This window comes from Oreochromis niloticus, linkage group LG5, assembly GCF_001858045.2.
Source record: "Oreochromis niloticus isolate F11D_XX linkage group LG5, O_niloticus_UMD_NMBU, whole genome shotgun sequence".
NCBI classification, from domain to species: Eukaryota; Metazoa; Chordata; class Actinopteri; order Cichliformes; family Cichlidae; genus Oreochromis; species Oreochromis niloticus.
Window position 1 is genome coordinate 18,564,904 of NC_031970.2, and position 17,130 is coordinate 18,582,033.

Here is a 17,130-nt window from a genome sequence, read left to right on the forward strand (position 1 = left end):
GAATTCTGCTGTTTACAGTGGCTGAGTCAGCCGTCATGTGGAACGACACATAATTCTTTAAAAGAATTATGTGTACAGAATTATGTGTACACACTCCAACGTTCTGCAGGTCTATTAAAAAGTAGCTTATATAACAAGGAAACATCGCTTATTTTTAGACATAGGGCTGCTAATGGCTAAGAGAGTGATTGCCATTACTTGGAAAGAGGTAAATAGACCGAGAAGAAGTAAATGGATTTCGGAGTTAACATCTACCCTGCCCTTGGAAAAGATCACCTACGCAATCAGGGGTAAGCGGCGATGCTTTGATAGCATCTGGGGCCCCTTCAAAAACTTCCTTGCTAATAAAGACTTGCCCCACTTGGTGGAAATTTTTGGGGAGGATTCATAGGTGGCCCTCTGCAGTCCATTTGGGAATATGTTTATTGCTTGACATTAAACAACTACTTTGTAATTTATATTTAACATATACCTGTGAGGGTGCATAATTTATGGGAGATGCACACAGTTATTCCCCCCTTTTCCTTTTTAATTTTTTTTTTCCTTGTTTGTTTGTTTTTCTTTTGTGTGTTGTTTTTGTTGTTTTGTCGTTGCTGGGGTTTTTTTTCTCATCCTCTCCTACATGGTGTTATGTGTATAAAGGCAGTATGTGTAGCTTGTAGTTTCTGTAAGTTTAGCTACTTGTTTTGTTACGCTTCATAGATGTGTACACTGCTATGTTCAAAATAAATAAAGACACTGTTGGAAAAATAAAAAAGTAGCTTGAAATTTTCTTGAAGGAAGTCCAACCAATTGGTGAATTCCATGATTTAATTTGTTTTTTCCATCATGATTACAACTGTTTATTGTGGTACAAATGAATAACTATTCTTCCAACACTGATTTGCGCAGAAATTACTTATCTCTGGTACATAATGTCCATACAATGCTTATATTCTCATCAGACATTTTCTTCAGTATTTAACTGAATATGCCAATCACTCTCTGGTCTGTTTCACTTGCTACCTTTTCTTTATTATATGAAATTTAAGTTTAACCCATGAAACCATACATTCCAGTCTGATTGATTTACAGTTATGCATCTGTAAATCTGCAAGTGTGGCATGGATTTTTTTGAATAATAGCTTCATCAAATGTATTTAATAAAATGTTCATTCAAATGACTTGAAATTTAAAGAAAAACACAAAAAACACAGAAATTATATTTTGGCTGTATTTCTTTCTTTAAAAATAAGAAATCAATTTATCTCATATTAGCTTTAACCACCATGAAAGGAGTAAAATATATGCTCACACCAAGAAGCAGTCATTCTATTTGCAGCTGTTTTAAATTATATTTACAGTTATTCCCGAGGAACTACCAATACTAAGATTAATTGTCACAAAATTTCAGTGGCAAATATGTATTTCCCATAAGCATGCCTAACAAGTAGTAAGTAATAGTAGTAAAGAACCAGGATTTGCAGTAATATAAATATATCTTTTTAAAAAAAAGTCACACTTACCTTTGTTTTGTGCAAAAAAAACACATAATGCAATGAGCACTATGACCACCAAAATAAATACTATAAGAAAGGTGGAATCCCTCCTCCGGTCATAGAATTGCAGCTGAGTCCACCTTGTCATTTTCCTGTGCATGCAGATGATAATTCCAAAAACGAAAATATGAGATATTTCAAGCTCTATAATGTCTTTTACTCCATAAATGCATGTAGGCAGACTGTTTTTACGTGCTGTGTAATTTTCAGATTGGCAGTATACTTCTTACAATATCCTGTCTAAATTGTCTATTATTTTATAGCTATGTTCCTGTCTGCACTTGCAAGCCCCATAAACACTTACCTGTTAGTACCGGATCCACTGTATGTCTCATCAGTGATCAACTGGTCAGCTTAGGCTGTTACTGATTGTCCCCTCCCTAAGCAAACTTTTTTATGTACTGTGGTATGGCATTACAATCATTTATGAAGTTCCTTGGAACTCACACCCTGTATATGATACTTACAAAAGTCCAGAAAAGTGACTCAAGTGAGGTCAACAAGGTGTAGGTGGGTGAGGCTGGGTTTGGATAGATGTGATTTTCTTTTCTTTTTTTTAAACCAGCATTGGGTATGTAGCCAATGCTACACTGCTAACCACTGTTTAGTGTCCTTGAATATACATTTATTGTTTTCAAATGAATGTTCCTATGTACTGTCAAAGGACAGAAAAATATTTAACAAGATAAATTCTTTTAAATTTGCTTTAAAAACCCACTTGTTTCGAGTTATGTGTTATGTACATAACACTATATCAGTGCATATACTGTATGTGTTCACATTTATTTAGCACCTTTATAGACTCACTGATCACTAAAAGCTTTAGACTTCTGTATGTTTAGTGTCTTCTAGAATAGCAAGTTTATATTCCCGCTGTTTATCCATCATGATTAAGGATTTTACAGAAAATCAACTGGTGGTAGTTACATCATGTAAATTTAAGTTATGAAGTGATTATTAAGAGAAATGGACTGTTGTATTAGAACAGCTATTAAAATTAGCTGTTTTTTTACTGCATTTGGCAACTAGTCTTATATAGTCCTTGTTTTTAAGATTTACTTTAACTCTCTTTTGACACTCAGCACATGATGGTGAGCATGACTAACTCTTTACTCTTTAGAAATGGGATAAATGAGACTTATAGATAGGATGTTTAAATGAAGGAATAAAGCCTTTTTAAAAATAGAAAGGTAAACATGATCCCTCGATTAAAAACGGATCTCAATAGCAGCAAGAATAAAAGAACTGCGATGAGATTGAACACAATAGTTTCTGAGTTTAACGCCATAAGACATTTAGTCCACACCTCTGTTTGCTTTTAGAAAATCATTTCTGAAACACTACTCAACAACAAATATTTTTGTTTGATATGTCATGAAAGACTGCACTTTGTTTCAACTGTTTTAATTAAGAACAATAATTCATAGTTACACAGGTTGCCCTGTGGCTCAACCAGGTCACTTTTATTCCACAGTCCCGAAGGAAGTCAAGCAATATCAAAAACCGCAATACTTTAAGTTGTGGAATTGTTTATGCTGTATTTTCAAATGGTCACCTGGGCGTTGTCAAGTGGGTATTAACTCACATCAGTATTCTTATCACTGCCTGACTGACGCATGCCATAGTGGTGGTGCGGTATTGACCTATCCAAGATAAGAAAAACATTAAAGTCTTAGCATGCGACACGCAGAATAAGCAGCTGTTTAAACATCCTGGTAAAAAAGTCACTGGCTTATTATGAACTGTATTTAAATTTGGTCCGGTTACATCATTAATGGCGGTCCTTTGATTTTTTTTTTTAAACAAAGATAGCGACTATATCTACAAATTGTAGTGTTTATGTCGCAAAAGATGATGAGCGTGGGCTTTGCTGTGCTCTGTAAGTAATAATACAAGTCAGTGTTGCACATATAAATCCAATGATATCTGAATTTGATCTGTAAATATTGAGTAAGAAACTGTTGCTATGCTGTTTAATTTAAAACAGAAAAAGGACTGCTGCAAAGTGGTTCCAAAAACAGAGCGTGGTTTTACGTGACATGTGTTCCAAACCATAAAGTGTCATGACACAGTCGGCAAACACAGGGGTGGGAACTCTGGCAGCAATCATGCTAACAAACGCACCCATTGTTTTATTACTTTCTATTTGACACAACTGATTGTGTGCACATTCAAATACACAAAGGATGAGAAAAGAAGAACGAACACTGACCAAAGAAGGAAGGAATGATTTCAACATTTATGAATCCATTTCAAAGTAAACAAAACAAACTGATTTTCATTAAAAATGCTTTGTTAGCGTGAATAAGCTATAAAGGTCTTTGTTAAGACACAGGATAATAAATACAATCTGTAACTAAACCCCAAACAGACGCAGTTATATTGAAATACTTTAATTAGTTCTCATAAAACACCATATGCAAACTGCTGCTGTCTAAAATAATATGGCTGTATTACAGAAAAAGATGCAATTTTATGAAGCATCTGATCAAAAATTAATCACATGAAGAAGCTACCGACAGAGTCAAAGCTACAATATGACATATTTTGAGTTTCCATGAACAGTTCACACAGCAAGTCAAATCAGTGAGTTATTTTTCTAAATAATTGTGGCAACAATTGGAACTGGATGGTCACGCAAAGTCCACAGCTTTAACTCTCAGCTTCAGCCTGCTTCTGTCCCTCTTTCGGAGATTCCTCTGTTTCTGTCTCCATTTGGGCTCTTTGACGCTCTGCCTCTGTTATTGTCATGGGGTGAAGAGGGAAAAATCCAGCCAACCCTACAGAAGATAGGTGAAGACGTCAACATTCACAATAAGCATTTCAAACAATACAGAGCAGACAGGTAAATGTCCTAACATCTTTTTTAACTTAAGGATAATGATTAAAAAAAAAAGGATAAAAAAGGGATAGTATTATCTAAATACTGACAATTTTCACTTGGTGTTTTCAGTAGGAATTTACTTTAGTCGAGTCGACGTTTGATGTTTCTTATAACCACAATATACCCTTGATGTGTGCAATTTGTGTTTCTACACTCTATTGATGCCAATGTCATCTGAGGGCACAGCAAACACATCACAGTGCAAAAGTCGTAATTTACAGTGTGTGCAAAGCAATTAAAGATTACAAATCCCTGTGAAGAAAAAGAAATAAAATGCTAAATAAATATTGCCTAATAGGTGTAGATGCCTTCAAAAAAATCAGGAGTAAACCAGTTCTCAGGAACAGAATGGCAATAAAAATTTCCCAGTGATTTTCAAAGACCTCAAAAGAACACGTTTATGCAGCAAATACACACCCAGGAGTTTGGCAACCGGCTTTGTAGGGTGTGCTCCACATCCAATCCAATACTTGATTCGGTCGAAATTGAAACTGACAAGTTTCTCGTTGTAGATGTTCGGAAGCGGGTCGTAGGAACCCAGCTGCTCGATATATTTACCATCTCTTGCCCTTTTGTTGTAAGCAGCCACAATGCGATAGAAGGGTCTGTTAGCCTGTTTGTGGCCCGCAAGAGCCAATCGAATCACAACGTGACCTCCATGGTACTTCTTTAGTAGGAGTGATGCTAAAGAAGAAAATAAGCATCAAAAGCATTGTCAAAGACAGGAAAACATGACTTTCTTTATTGTTACATAGCCACATATGTAAGTATATGTTATACTATTACAGGCGTTCACCCACCAAATGCAGAAACAAATTTAAATCTTACTTAGCACCCACTGTTGTCAACGCCTTTGCTGCCTTAAACAAAATTACTTTATTAAACAATCTGAAGCAATGGGAAGACTAAATTTGAAAAGTTCTCTTGCACTTTATTTTTATGTATTCAGGTTTTGTTGAATCCATTGCTTTTCCCCTTTTTCGTGAAACAATCTCTGCTCCTGCCCTGCACATAAACTCTACTTATACTAAATGTTCTAACTAAGATTAACCTGTTTTAGAGGCAAATATAGCCCAGTACTGCTTCTTATGTGAAAGGATTTAGTTCTTTATGCATTTTACGTTCATTTTAATTGCATAATTTCTGATTGTTCGAAGGAAAAAGAAGAAGAATTGAACAGTAAACCACGATTTCTTTTCTTAGTATTATTCATATTAATAAGCTTTGCATGACTTTGCTTGCATTTAATCAACCCCACTAAGTGCATGTCTTTGGACTGTGGGAGGAAGTCGGCGTACCCACTCAAACATGTGGAGAACATAGAAAGGCTCTGGTCAAACTTAGGACATTCTTGCTGTGAGACAACAGTGCTAACCACCACGACAGCATGCTGCCAACTAAAAAGTGTAATGTTCTCATATACTCTGACAATAAGAGTGATATTTAAAAAACAAACAAAAAAAGATACATACTGGTATGCTGTCAAAATAATTTTGAACATAAGCAATTGTGTTACACTAATTGCACTACTCAGTTTTGCAGTTGTAGTTTGTATAGTTTTTTAAGACTTTGTGTAACTTTTTCTTTCGTTACTTTTTATCTTTATTGCAGCTGATAAAACTGCAATCTATGACGCAAATCGCAAATTTGACTACAGTGAACTCATTGTCATGCTCAAGAAACTAGTTTGAGAGGATCTGAGCTTTGCCCCAAAGTGAGTCTGAGCAATCAGAAGATGGGTACACTGTGGTCTTAAAGGGATGGGCACGATCAACAACAATATTCAGGTTAGGGCTGCCACGATTAGTCGACTAGTCACGATTACGTCGACTATTAAAATCGTCGACGACTAATTTAATAGTCGACGCGTCGTTTGAAGCTTTGTAAGATCCCAAAAGACGCAGGAATAAGTAGTAGTATTTAAGAGTGTAATAACGGACTGAAACAGAAGATGGCAGCACTGCATGTACAAGGATGCCAGCTGCCGTTAAACCCCGAAGAAGAAGAAACTGTGTTCCAGAATTCATAGCGCGGCCCAGCGCAGTTGTCAACAATGGCGGCAGCTAGTTAGTTTTAATATTACAATTATTATTCTTTCTGGGTCACAAAATAAACGTTTAACATATTTTCAGGTGTACATTTTACGTCCAATGGATGCATGATCTGATTAGTCGACTAATCGCAAAAATAATCGGTGACTAGTCGACTATCAAAATAATCGTTTGTGGCAGCCCTAATTCAGGTACACTGGCATTTAAATGATGCTCAATTGGTACAAAGGGGCCTGAAAGTGAGCTGAGAAAATGTCTCCCACACAATTCCACCATCACCAACAGCCATTGATACAAGGCAGGATGGATCCATGTTTTCATGTTGTTTACAACAAATTCTAAACCCAAATCTTATATTTTCCAATTTTGGTGAGTCCGTGTGAAGTGTGGCTTCAGATTCCTGTTTTTAGCTAAGAGTAAATGGGAATCAGTGTGATCTGCTGCTGCTCTGGCCCATCTGCTTCAAGGTTCAATGTGTTTTACATTACACACATTCTTCTACACATTTTGGTTGTCGTGAGTGGTTGTTTGAGTTACTGTTGCCTTCCTACCAGCTCAAAGAAGTGTGGCCATTCTCCTCTGAATGCCATTCACTGGATATTTTCTCTTTCTCTGTAAACCCTGTGGATGGCTGTGTAGGAAAATCCCCCCCAAAATACTCAGACCAGCCCGTCTGGCACCAACACCCATGCCACATTCTTCCACATTCTGATGCTTGGTTTGAACAGGTCTATATGCCCACATGGATAGAGTTTCTGCCACGTGACTGGCATATTAGAGATTTGCATTAATAAGCTGTATACCTTAAAAAAAAGGTATGAGGGTGAGAATTATAGGGTCGAGTTCCTACTGACCACAACAATGGGGGGGGGGGGGGAAGCCTGTTAAGGCTTGGATACTCACATAAATGTACCATGGTGTCTGCGGAAATATCCTGCAATAGACAAAGAGTCACATTTAAAACAAAGTGTAAATAGCTATAAATAAATAACACATGAGCTGTTATTAATCCTGAAAAAAATCATTAAACGTACATCCGAAGATAACCTGACTTTGCACAGGCTCTCCCGTTTTAAGAGCGATGGGTTTGAAAAATAAAAATAAGCAAAACTTACCTCAGAGGATGCTGTAGGACGTAAAGACAAATCTTTTCAGATGCCGCCGCTTTTTAACTCCTTGCACAGACGATGTATTAAACGATAAGAAGCGTATGTTTTTCCCCGGAGAAACAGTGTGACTTTCCCTTAGGGCGCCGCCATGTTTTAACAGGAAGTTACGTACGGCGGCGTAATTTCATCCCCGGGACGCTAGATGGCGGAGTTGCATTGCTGTCTGCTGAACCACCGTCTACAGAAGGCCCGCACCAGCTGTGCAAGAAAACTAAAGATAGTAGGGGAGTTCATGTATCAGACTGCAGTATTTCCTGAGTCTTCTGGGGAAACGACAGCCTGTAAAGTGCCTCTAGAACGGCAATGTAAGTAATTATACATCCATGAATGTTTTTAATGCAAGTCATTTACGACCGGTCACTTAAGGGAGAGGCAGAAGTCGTAATAATCTTTATGACAGTAAAAGTAGACATCAGACATAAAACATCATACATACATACATCACATTGCTTATTCAAGCTAATATATATTTATTTTTTAACAATTACTTTCTAAACATTGTCCATTTTGCATCTTACAACTTTCAAACAGTATGCAGTATTACTCTCACAGGATATTAAATACCACCTTGCTCGTTAATTGCAGTAGATGGTATTGTGTTAATTATTTTATGTATATTTTTTACCTTTTTTCTCTTCCTTATAGTCATATTCATTTTTTGTCTTTTTTTTGTTTGTTTGTTCTTTTCAATGCCGCAGGACTGGCACATAATTTCTACAATAAAGATATTATGATTCTGATTCTGAATTATAGGGACTACAAATGTAAAGTGTAATTCAATGGAACCAAAAAATGACCACAAAATTGTACTCAGGGAAAGTACTCAAATTCTCAATGCTTTTGCTGCTTTTATCAATAAATAAAACACAGATTTTAGAGCTTCGTGCTCTGTATTAATTATATTCATTCTATTCAGGGGATGAATAGGCCTACATCAACTGTGAATACACCTAAATGAATAGCCAATTGAACCTGAATGAATATTGACAATACCAGCCATTTCATTTATGATTATGAGTTGGTAAATATTATCATCTATCACTCAAAGTAACGCTCTCTGGGTGCAACGTCATTGCGAGTCATGTAATTCTTCTCATCCTGCCTGTAATTTCCACTTAACACGTCTTGCATGAGCAGCACTTTGAGTTTCAAATGAGTTTTGTACTGCTGACCTCATGGCAGAGTTCCTGAGAGTGATCATGAATTTGGGGGGGTCGTTGCTTTGCCTGACGTGTCCCAAGTTTTCTGGCTACCCGTCGCCCAACTGCTCCCCCGCCACTGCTGGTCTCGGAACATGGTGATTTCACACTCCTGTTGTGTAAGGCTTGTTTTTCTGCGAGTGTGTGTGACACACATGTGAGGAGAGGTCACCGAAGACACACAAAAAGAGATGGGCCCTTGTTTCTAATTCTGCAAATGTCCAACTATCGCTGCAACACTCAGAGCCCGCAATCGGTTAAAAGAGACGTTACTCAAGAATATGTTTTTCGTTTGCTTGTTTTTTAAATTTTTTATATGCCACATTTTGCTCTCAAAAATCCTACGTACAAGAATGAATCAAACTAGGTATCATTCATGCATGAAGCATTACATCTGTGTATGCTGCAAAATATTTTACAAGTAAATGAAGACAATGCTCTCCAGAGTTCCAAAAATGAAAACCATTTAATGGTATACTGTGTTGAAAACGTATATAACTATCTAACTGACTTAATTTATCATCATCATCATAACCCCTAATTCTTTAATTTGACAGAATAACAATATTACAAGCATATTAGTTTAAAAAGATTTGAAATTTTTGTGATTTTGGTTTGTCACAGAAATAATTTCAACACTTAAAACCCTTTCTCGTCAACACCCATCATTGGAATTTGTATCATTACTGAATGACCATGTTTTTTTCCTTCTGTGTAAAAATCTGAAAATGAATAGAGGCTTTACACAGTTAGGCAGCAAACAAAATGCATCTTACATGGTGAATCGGCAATGCATGATTATCTGAACGGTGACATTGATTCTAGTTGTGGCTCACTCTCTCGTGAGGACCCCATGCTCTTTGGGATACCAAGACGAGTTGTTCGTTCTCTAATCATCTGTGACAGTTCAGTTAGAGACGCTCAGATGACCAGATATTTTACTAGGAAGAAAGCAAGAGGAGTCTGCTTTAAATGAAAGAGGCTGCTCCAGTTGTTTAAGCCATACATGTCTGGATTTAATTTGATTATAAAGAAGACCCTACTAGTGTACTCAAAACTTAGCTTTCACGTTGAGCCCTTACAAAAGCGCCTGCCTTTATGTACAATGTATAGGCAATATTTACATTAGAATTGCAAAAAGAAAAAAAACATGCTTTTTCTATGCAATATAACCATAAGTTGAGTTAAAATTCATATTATTTGCATCAAGAACAGGATACATCTTTTGGCATAATTGTTTACATGAGTAGAAAAATTAGAAAAATCGATCTTAATTCATAACCTTAGACTAGAATGTTTTTGACTATTTGAAACACTACAGTACTAGATGATTTTTACATTTCAACTTTATTCACTAAATGTCTCACACTCAAAGACAAATTTCCAGTATTGGACTGGATAGACACTCACCCACCACTGAAATAGACACACTTCAATGCTTGTTAATGCAAATAGCCAGTCACATGGCAGAAAAACCTGCTGAAATTCAAATTGAGTTGGAAGAAAGGTGATTTAAGTGACTTTGAACATGATGGCATTTGTCAATGCCAGATGGGCTGGTCTGAGTATTCCATAAATTACTGATCTGCTGGGATTTTCCCACACAAACCATCTTTAGGGTTTACAGAGAACTGTCCTTAAAAAGAGAAATTATCCAGTGATGGCTGGTGAGTTTTCTTGAACATGACATTGAGTTCACTGCACTCAAATGGCCTCCACAGTCACCAGATCTCAGTCTAATAGAGCACCTTTGGGATGTGGTAGAATGGGAGATTCACATGATGGAGCAACTGTGTGATGTTATCATTTCAATATTAAGGTTGTTTGATATAGCGATATAAAAATGTCATATCATGACATCATTGCTATATCTGATATATACCATCCCTAACTTAAACAAATATTGCATGTTAATAGAAAGAAAAATATTTTTTAGAACAAAATATAGCTGGATAGACGTGTTTTAATCAATAAGCATGACTTAATCCTACCGTCTAGGATACCTCATAGGTCCTTTATTTTCCTGACTTTGTGTCAGGTTTCTTTTTAAGACTTCTAATGTGCTGGAGGGACATTCAAAGACACTTAGTTCCCTCTTTGTTCCCTAGTTGGTGTTTGACATAGTTCGTAATTTAAAGTATGGAGTATTATCTTGAGGTGGAGGTATTTTGAAGGAGACAGATGGAGATGCAGCAGTTTCTCGTATTAAAGCAAATTAATAGTGTGCATGTTATGCTGTCCCTACTGAGCATTAAAGAAAATGTGCATGTAACTTAAGATTAAGAATGATATTTTAAACTTGGCAGCTTTACGTTCATATTCATAAGATTGATCAGTGTGGTTAGTCAGAATAATGGACCTTTTGAATCACATGCACCGTGTGACTTCTAGACTGTCAGCTCTTTGTGATTTCCTCTGCTTTTTTAAGCATCTGTGTCCTTCTTGAGCGGAGATAGATGTTATGGTTGCAGAGAGCACCTAATGGAAAGACATGATTTTGTCACAGATGGGGGGTCAAGTGATCTCCTTTTTCCAGAAGGATCTTTCAGATGGTTGTACTGAGACTAATTGTGATTGCATGCAAAAAGGACGCATTGCTTATATCTTCACTAACAAAGAGACCTTTTCATTTTCTGTTTCTTTTTTCTAATATTTGTCAACTCTCACAGCCACAGATTAAAGAAAAGATGTTCTGTGTTCTTTGAAATCGGGGGGAATGTGTTTGTCTGCCTAAGTCAATAAAGTATTGAATGTTCTAACTTGTTTCTTGTGAAAAATAGGGTGTAACCCTAATTCTTGCATTTATCGTTCATTTTTGTTCTCACTAAATGTTTTCTATTACAATTACATTCGCTCCAAAATAATGCCCTGGCCTTTTTCAAGCAAAGCAAAGAAGAGTGTAAAACATATTTTGACTTGGACTTTATTGCAATCATTTTGATTTGGCCCAACACAAGCCCAACACTTTAAAACTATTATGTAGATTAAGTTATGTAAATGTTAAAAATTGTACTAGCCAGAACGTTTTGAGATTCTGGCTCTTTCCTGTTTTGGATTATTATTTTTTTTATTGTTATTTTATTAACATACGTTTTCACTGCATAAATTTCTTATGCTTTATGATTGGTTTCCATCTGATATCCATACTATAAAATGAAATAGACTGCTGGATTATTTGTGGTTTATAGGGTTTCTAAAGTAAAATGGGAGGCAGAGCTTTCAGCTATAAGGCCTCTCTTCTATGGAACCAGTTCCCATTTTGAATTTGGGAGACAGAGACTCTCTTTACTTTTAAGATTAGGCTTAAATCTTTCCTTTTTGATAAAGCTTATACTTTGGGCTGGATCAGGTGACCCTGAATCATCCCTTAGTTACACTGCAATAGCCTAGGCTGCTGGGAGCTTCCCATGATGTACTCTTTCTCTCTGCACTCTTCTGTTTCCTCTCACCCCCAGCCAGTCACAACAGATGGCTGCTTCTCCCTAAGTCAGGTTCTGCTGGAGGTTTCTTCCTGAAAAAAGGGAGTTTTTCCTTCCGAATGAGAAGCTTTTTCAGTTTTAATGCTAAAGATGCTTCTCGGGTGAGAGGTGAAACATTTCCAAGAAACTTAAAGAAGTCCAATCGCTTTCTTTTCAAGATCCTGAAATTAAAGAGTTTATATGAGGAGAGTCAAGCACCTGATGGTGTAGAACTTGTCTGTAGGTGCTACGTAGAGCATTGTAGACCCACCTGTGCATGTTGGATGTGTGTGTTGTCAAACACGGGCTATTCTGTTTGGTTTGGTGTTGCAGGCATTTTTGGTGCTTCTTGTCTGTCACTTTTATCTTAGTTTTTATTGCTACCTACTCTTTGTGGGGACCAACCAATCAGCATTCCATCTACGTGTAGCATCAGCAGTGTCAGCGCTTTGTGCTGGGTCACACAAGTGCATCTCTGTCATTGGTTGTTGTTCATTGCTCATTTAGAATGAATTTACGCAATCCCCTTCTCTGAATAGGCAAATAGCTAAGCAAACCGACACTAAGATTCGACCATAAATCCCCAATCAGGCTCAGGAGACAGTTACAAGTTGGTCACAGAAAATACGAGGATGGGGATGATAGCCAACAACTGATTGTTTGCTATTTTGTTCAGTTGTCTGTTACTATTGCAACAAGCTTGGTGGACGTATCAGTGAGATTTGAAGTTTTTAGGAGAAAACTATATGAACATTAGCTGAAATATGATGTGTATTTCCTCAGACTGAGAGTTCTTGGTGCAGTTGTTCAGTTTGTGTTTCATTTACGTTTATGTAAATCTGCAACAAACCTGTGACAAGCCTGTGACACTATGAGTGCAGTGGGTTGCGTGTAGTCTATGTTCACATAGACATACAGATGGAGAGAAAACTTTGGTTGGAAATTCAAGCTAATAACATTAATTTATTCACTATAGAGGTTTAGCACAAGGTAAAAGACAAAGTTTTTTTTAAAATCAGTAATTGTACTACTGAATTTGTGAAGGTAACTAGTTGCTTGTTACAACCTAAAATGGCAGCGTGACACTATACTTATAAATGTAATTTTAAAAAATAAATAATGTGCAATAAGAAGACACTAACGCTGATTCGGAGTTCAGTTAACATATTGCATGTTTATGTAATTTTCTTTAGAAGTGAATTAATGTTTAACTGATACAGCATGAGTAGAATTATTACCACTTTAATACCACCTTAACTGAAATCAAAAGGGACATGTAGCATTATTTCTCATATTTAAAGTCTAAAAACCTCTAAAAAAAAATCTGACTTTTTGTTACATGAACTAATAAAAATGGGGCGTCTGTCTTTATGGAGTTTTCTTGTTTTCCCCGTGTTTCTCACTGGGTTCTCTCTCACTTCCTCCCAAAGTCCAAAAACATGCAGTCAGGGTAACTGGTGATTCTAAAAGATTTTGTCTCCCTAACAGACTGACTGGCGACCTGTCCAGCATGTATCCCGCCTCTTACCCTATAGTAGCTATAGGCTCCATCCCCTCTGTGACCCTTAATTGGATAATGTGGAAAGAAAGTGGGTAGATGGACTAAAAAAAATCATGTAAAATAAGGTGATATGTTAACTCATTTGGGCACTGATAACACCAGTTTCGATCAATAAGCTACAGATTGAGACTTCGAGATTTAACACATTTTTATTTCCTATTTATTCTTTTAAAAAAACAGAATTGAAGACATTTTACAAACAGAAAAATCGCAGGATAATCATATACCATCCAGTGTATGCCTGCATGATCAGCTCATTGTAAACATCCGCTTTCACCAAGACAATTTCTCAAAGATTATTTCTCATAGGCAGTCTTGTGCAAAATAAAAATAAACTTTGGCCTTGTGGCCATGTAGAAGAAATATGAATAGACAAAAACATTTTCAGTTTCCAGTGAGAAAATTGCTTTTTGATGGCCTTAACAACATATTTAGACCAAGTGGCTCTGTCAGAGTAAACACTGATTGTAGAAAAGTAGCGCATAAGATATTGTTTGTTTTACCCTATAACAAATATAGTTGCAGTAGAGAATCGGATTATGTATATATACTGCATATGAGGGATTGTTACAGACTAAACATTCGGTATGCATTATATATTTATAATTAGATTCATCTTAAATTGCTATAATACTAAAACATTTTATTTATGAAAGTGTGATGACTACAAACTAATTTGATATCACATAATATATTTTCCTAACAGTTTTACTGTTAAGAATTTTTACATTTACATTATATGGTTTTATTTCAGTAAAGAAAGTCAATAATCCTGCAGCACAGACCTGATCCAGCAAGCACATCTGGAGCATACAGCCCCAAATCTCTGAGAGTACTTCTTTAATTAACATTTTTGCTTCCTTTTTTTAAACTTTCTGTGGTCATATCTTGGAAAAACACACATATTTTTGGCTACTTGTCTTTTGTAGCGTTCTATTGTGCATGCACATTGGCGTCAGGGTAAAAACTGTGAACATTTACTTTAATAGATATGCTTTAGCTTATTAAGAAACAAAAAGACGACTTAATCAACGGTTATAGTTACATTATAAAAAAGCCACTAGAAATGGATACGGCTGATTGAAGATAATATTACATATTCAGTCAGCGCATCACATTGTGATTTCTGCTATAACAGGTCATGACCTGCTTCCTGTGCTGCTGCTCTCCCCGGACCTCTGTTGGCAGAGCTGAAACGGCAGAGCCACACTGGTAGGTTGTGTGAGAGGACAAGTGGATTTGGCATGCACATCAGAGCGTGATACCCAAGCTTTTTGGTCCTATCACATGCCACACACACACACACTCACACACACACACACAGAAGTACAACACACACAGAGCATTTCTGGTCGTGTAAAATGGATTGTAACACTGGCCACTGTAATGAAATGATGCCAGCAACCCACAGTATTCCTTTACAGCAAACTCACTGAAGGTTTAAGAGTACTTTTCCTGTCCAGTGTTGTTATTACAACATGAAAAGAGAGCTGTAGCACCTTTTTAGTGTCTGCATTTCTTGTTTTTACATTTTTAACCATCTGTCTGTTGGGATCGGTCGAACAGTAGTTCTTATGAGATTTCCCTTACATTTAATGTGCTGGACAGATCACAAATTAATTTAGTTTCAGCTCGAAAAAGTGAATTTTAGTTTAATTAGATCAATAAACAACTTTCTAATCAATAGAAAAGCCCCTCTGGATGTGTTCTAGTCAAACCTTTGAAGGGATTTTGAGGCAAGTGACGAATATCATCAAGGACAAATTCTTCCAAAATGCCAGTTGACTGATTTAGTAGCAGACATGTTCACGCATGCTTCAGGGAAATCTGTTCGTCTGTGATCTTCCACATTTAGGTGTTTGTGTAACCTGTTTATTGAACACCCAGTAGCAACGCAGAGATTTCTCAGTGTGCAACTGTAAAAATGCCCTTCTCCGAGGATACTGACACTAAACCAAGAGCAGCCTTATCTTAGGGACATCGTAGGCGGCCATGACAAGTTATACACCATTTAAAATGTTGCATTATCTCAATGCGTTTGTGCAGGTCTGAGGCAAATGATCAAAGACATGAGATCAGCGGTTGGCTATGACATGGTACCTTGTTTATGCAAAACTCAGAGTAGCAGGCATCGCATTAAACTCTCACAACATCCTTACATAAACAGATGTTAAAGAAACGGGTGTATTCGAAATGGAAGTGTGATTTCGTTTGACAGTAAAACAGAGAGGACTCCTTTATTGGCTGTCTGTTACGTTAAACAGAAGAGGGCAGGTGGGCTCTGCTGTGGGGCGATAAGAGCCTCGGGATATGAAGACAACAGGTCTCCTAACATATTGTTTAAGGGGGATAAAGGAGCACTGTTGAACTTTCTGAGGGTTTGAGGAGACAACAGTCATCATCAGCGCTTCATCATGTGCCTTGTATTTTATGCTTATTTGTCTCCAGTTGCTTCCTGGTTGTGAGATTCCTCTTATTTCATCACTTTGTATTGTGTGTCTTTGTGCACTATCTCCACCCATCAGACTAGTTTTGGACTCATTTCTCTCTATTCCAGACCTCTATCTACTGTGTCACATCACTAGATTTGCTGTTGGTGCCAAGTGAAGGTGTTACTGAAGATAAACAGAATTCACACTATAATGAGCAGTGACAGGATGTCACCCACTCTGCCACAGATCAAACCCCAGCCCGCTGCTTCTACCCTTGCACCCACCTGCACCCATCCAGCTGAGACCGCCCGTTTGTGTGATGTCACCTGCAAACCTCACTAATTTCCGCAGAACCAATCAGCCGGCTGATTCTGCTGCAACAAGACGGCAACACGCACTTTCAGTTCTTCAAAACTTGGTCAAATCTGATTGCGTTGCCTCGTTTTTACCAAGGGTGGACCGTCTTTTGTTTCTCACTTGCCAAGTCCTCTGATCTCTGTAAATCCACAGAGAGTTGCCCCCTCTAAGTGGCCTTTAGCCGTGTTTGATCATCAGTTGAGTTATAGATTTCTCCATGACTCATAATTCAGGCACCAGACTTAGATGTCAACGTAACACATGTCGTTTTTCCTCTGGCCCTGCCACACATTGTGTGTGAGCGCTGAGTGAGTGCATGGGGAGGAACAAGGAAGGGAAAGGATGTTGTTTGATATCTTTTTGCTCTAAAGCAGCACATAGCAACTTTTTTTTGGCTTGCCCCAAAAGGAGGCTGGTTATTGGAACAGATAAGAGACAGATCAACTAAAGACTGATTTTGTAGAGAAGCGAAGCAAAAATT

The 17,130-nt window shown here is 37.2% G+C and overlaps 1 protein-coding gene and 1 long non-coding RNA gene across 2 annotated transcripts; one reads left to right on the forward strand and one right to left on the reverse strand.

Annotated features, from left to right (window-relative positions):
- Nucleotides 1-3,758: 3,758 nt before the first annotated feature.
- On the reverse strand, nucleotides 3,759-7,752 carry mrps16 (mitochondrial ribosomal protein S16). The gene is made up of 4 exons (XM_003454523.4): nucleotides 7,589-7,752; nucleotides 7,377-7,407; nucleotides 4,840-5,106; nucleotides 3,759-4,318 (listed from the first exon to the last, which is right to left on the reverse strand). Exons 2-4 carry the CDS (start codon nucleotides 7,387-7,389, stop codon nucleotides 4,191-4,193), a joined length of 408 nt encoding a protein of 135 aa, XP_003454571.1. The 5' UTR covers nucleotides 7,390-7,407; nucleotides 7,589-7,752; the 3' UTR covers nucleotides 3,759-4,190.
- Nucleotides 7,753-7,810: 58 nt separating this feature from the next.
- On the forward strand, nucleotides 7,811-16,904 carry LOC112846981 (uncharacterized). The gene is made up of 3 exons (XR_003220235.1): nucleotides 7,811-7,947; nucleotides 14,999-15,072; nucleotides 16,418-16,904. It is a non-coding gene; the product is annotated as an uncharacterized LOC112846981 (long non-coding RNA).
- The last annotated feature ends 226 nt before the right edge of the window (nucleotides 16,905-17,130 follow it).

Excerpts from the sequence above, each read along its gene's own strand:
- mrps16 (XM_003454523.4), bottom strand. Across the intron at positions 4,319-4,839 it reads GCCGGTTGCCAAACTCCTGG|GGTTGGCTGGATTTTTCCCT; the intron begins GTGTGTATTTGC and ends TATCTTCTGTAG.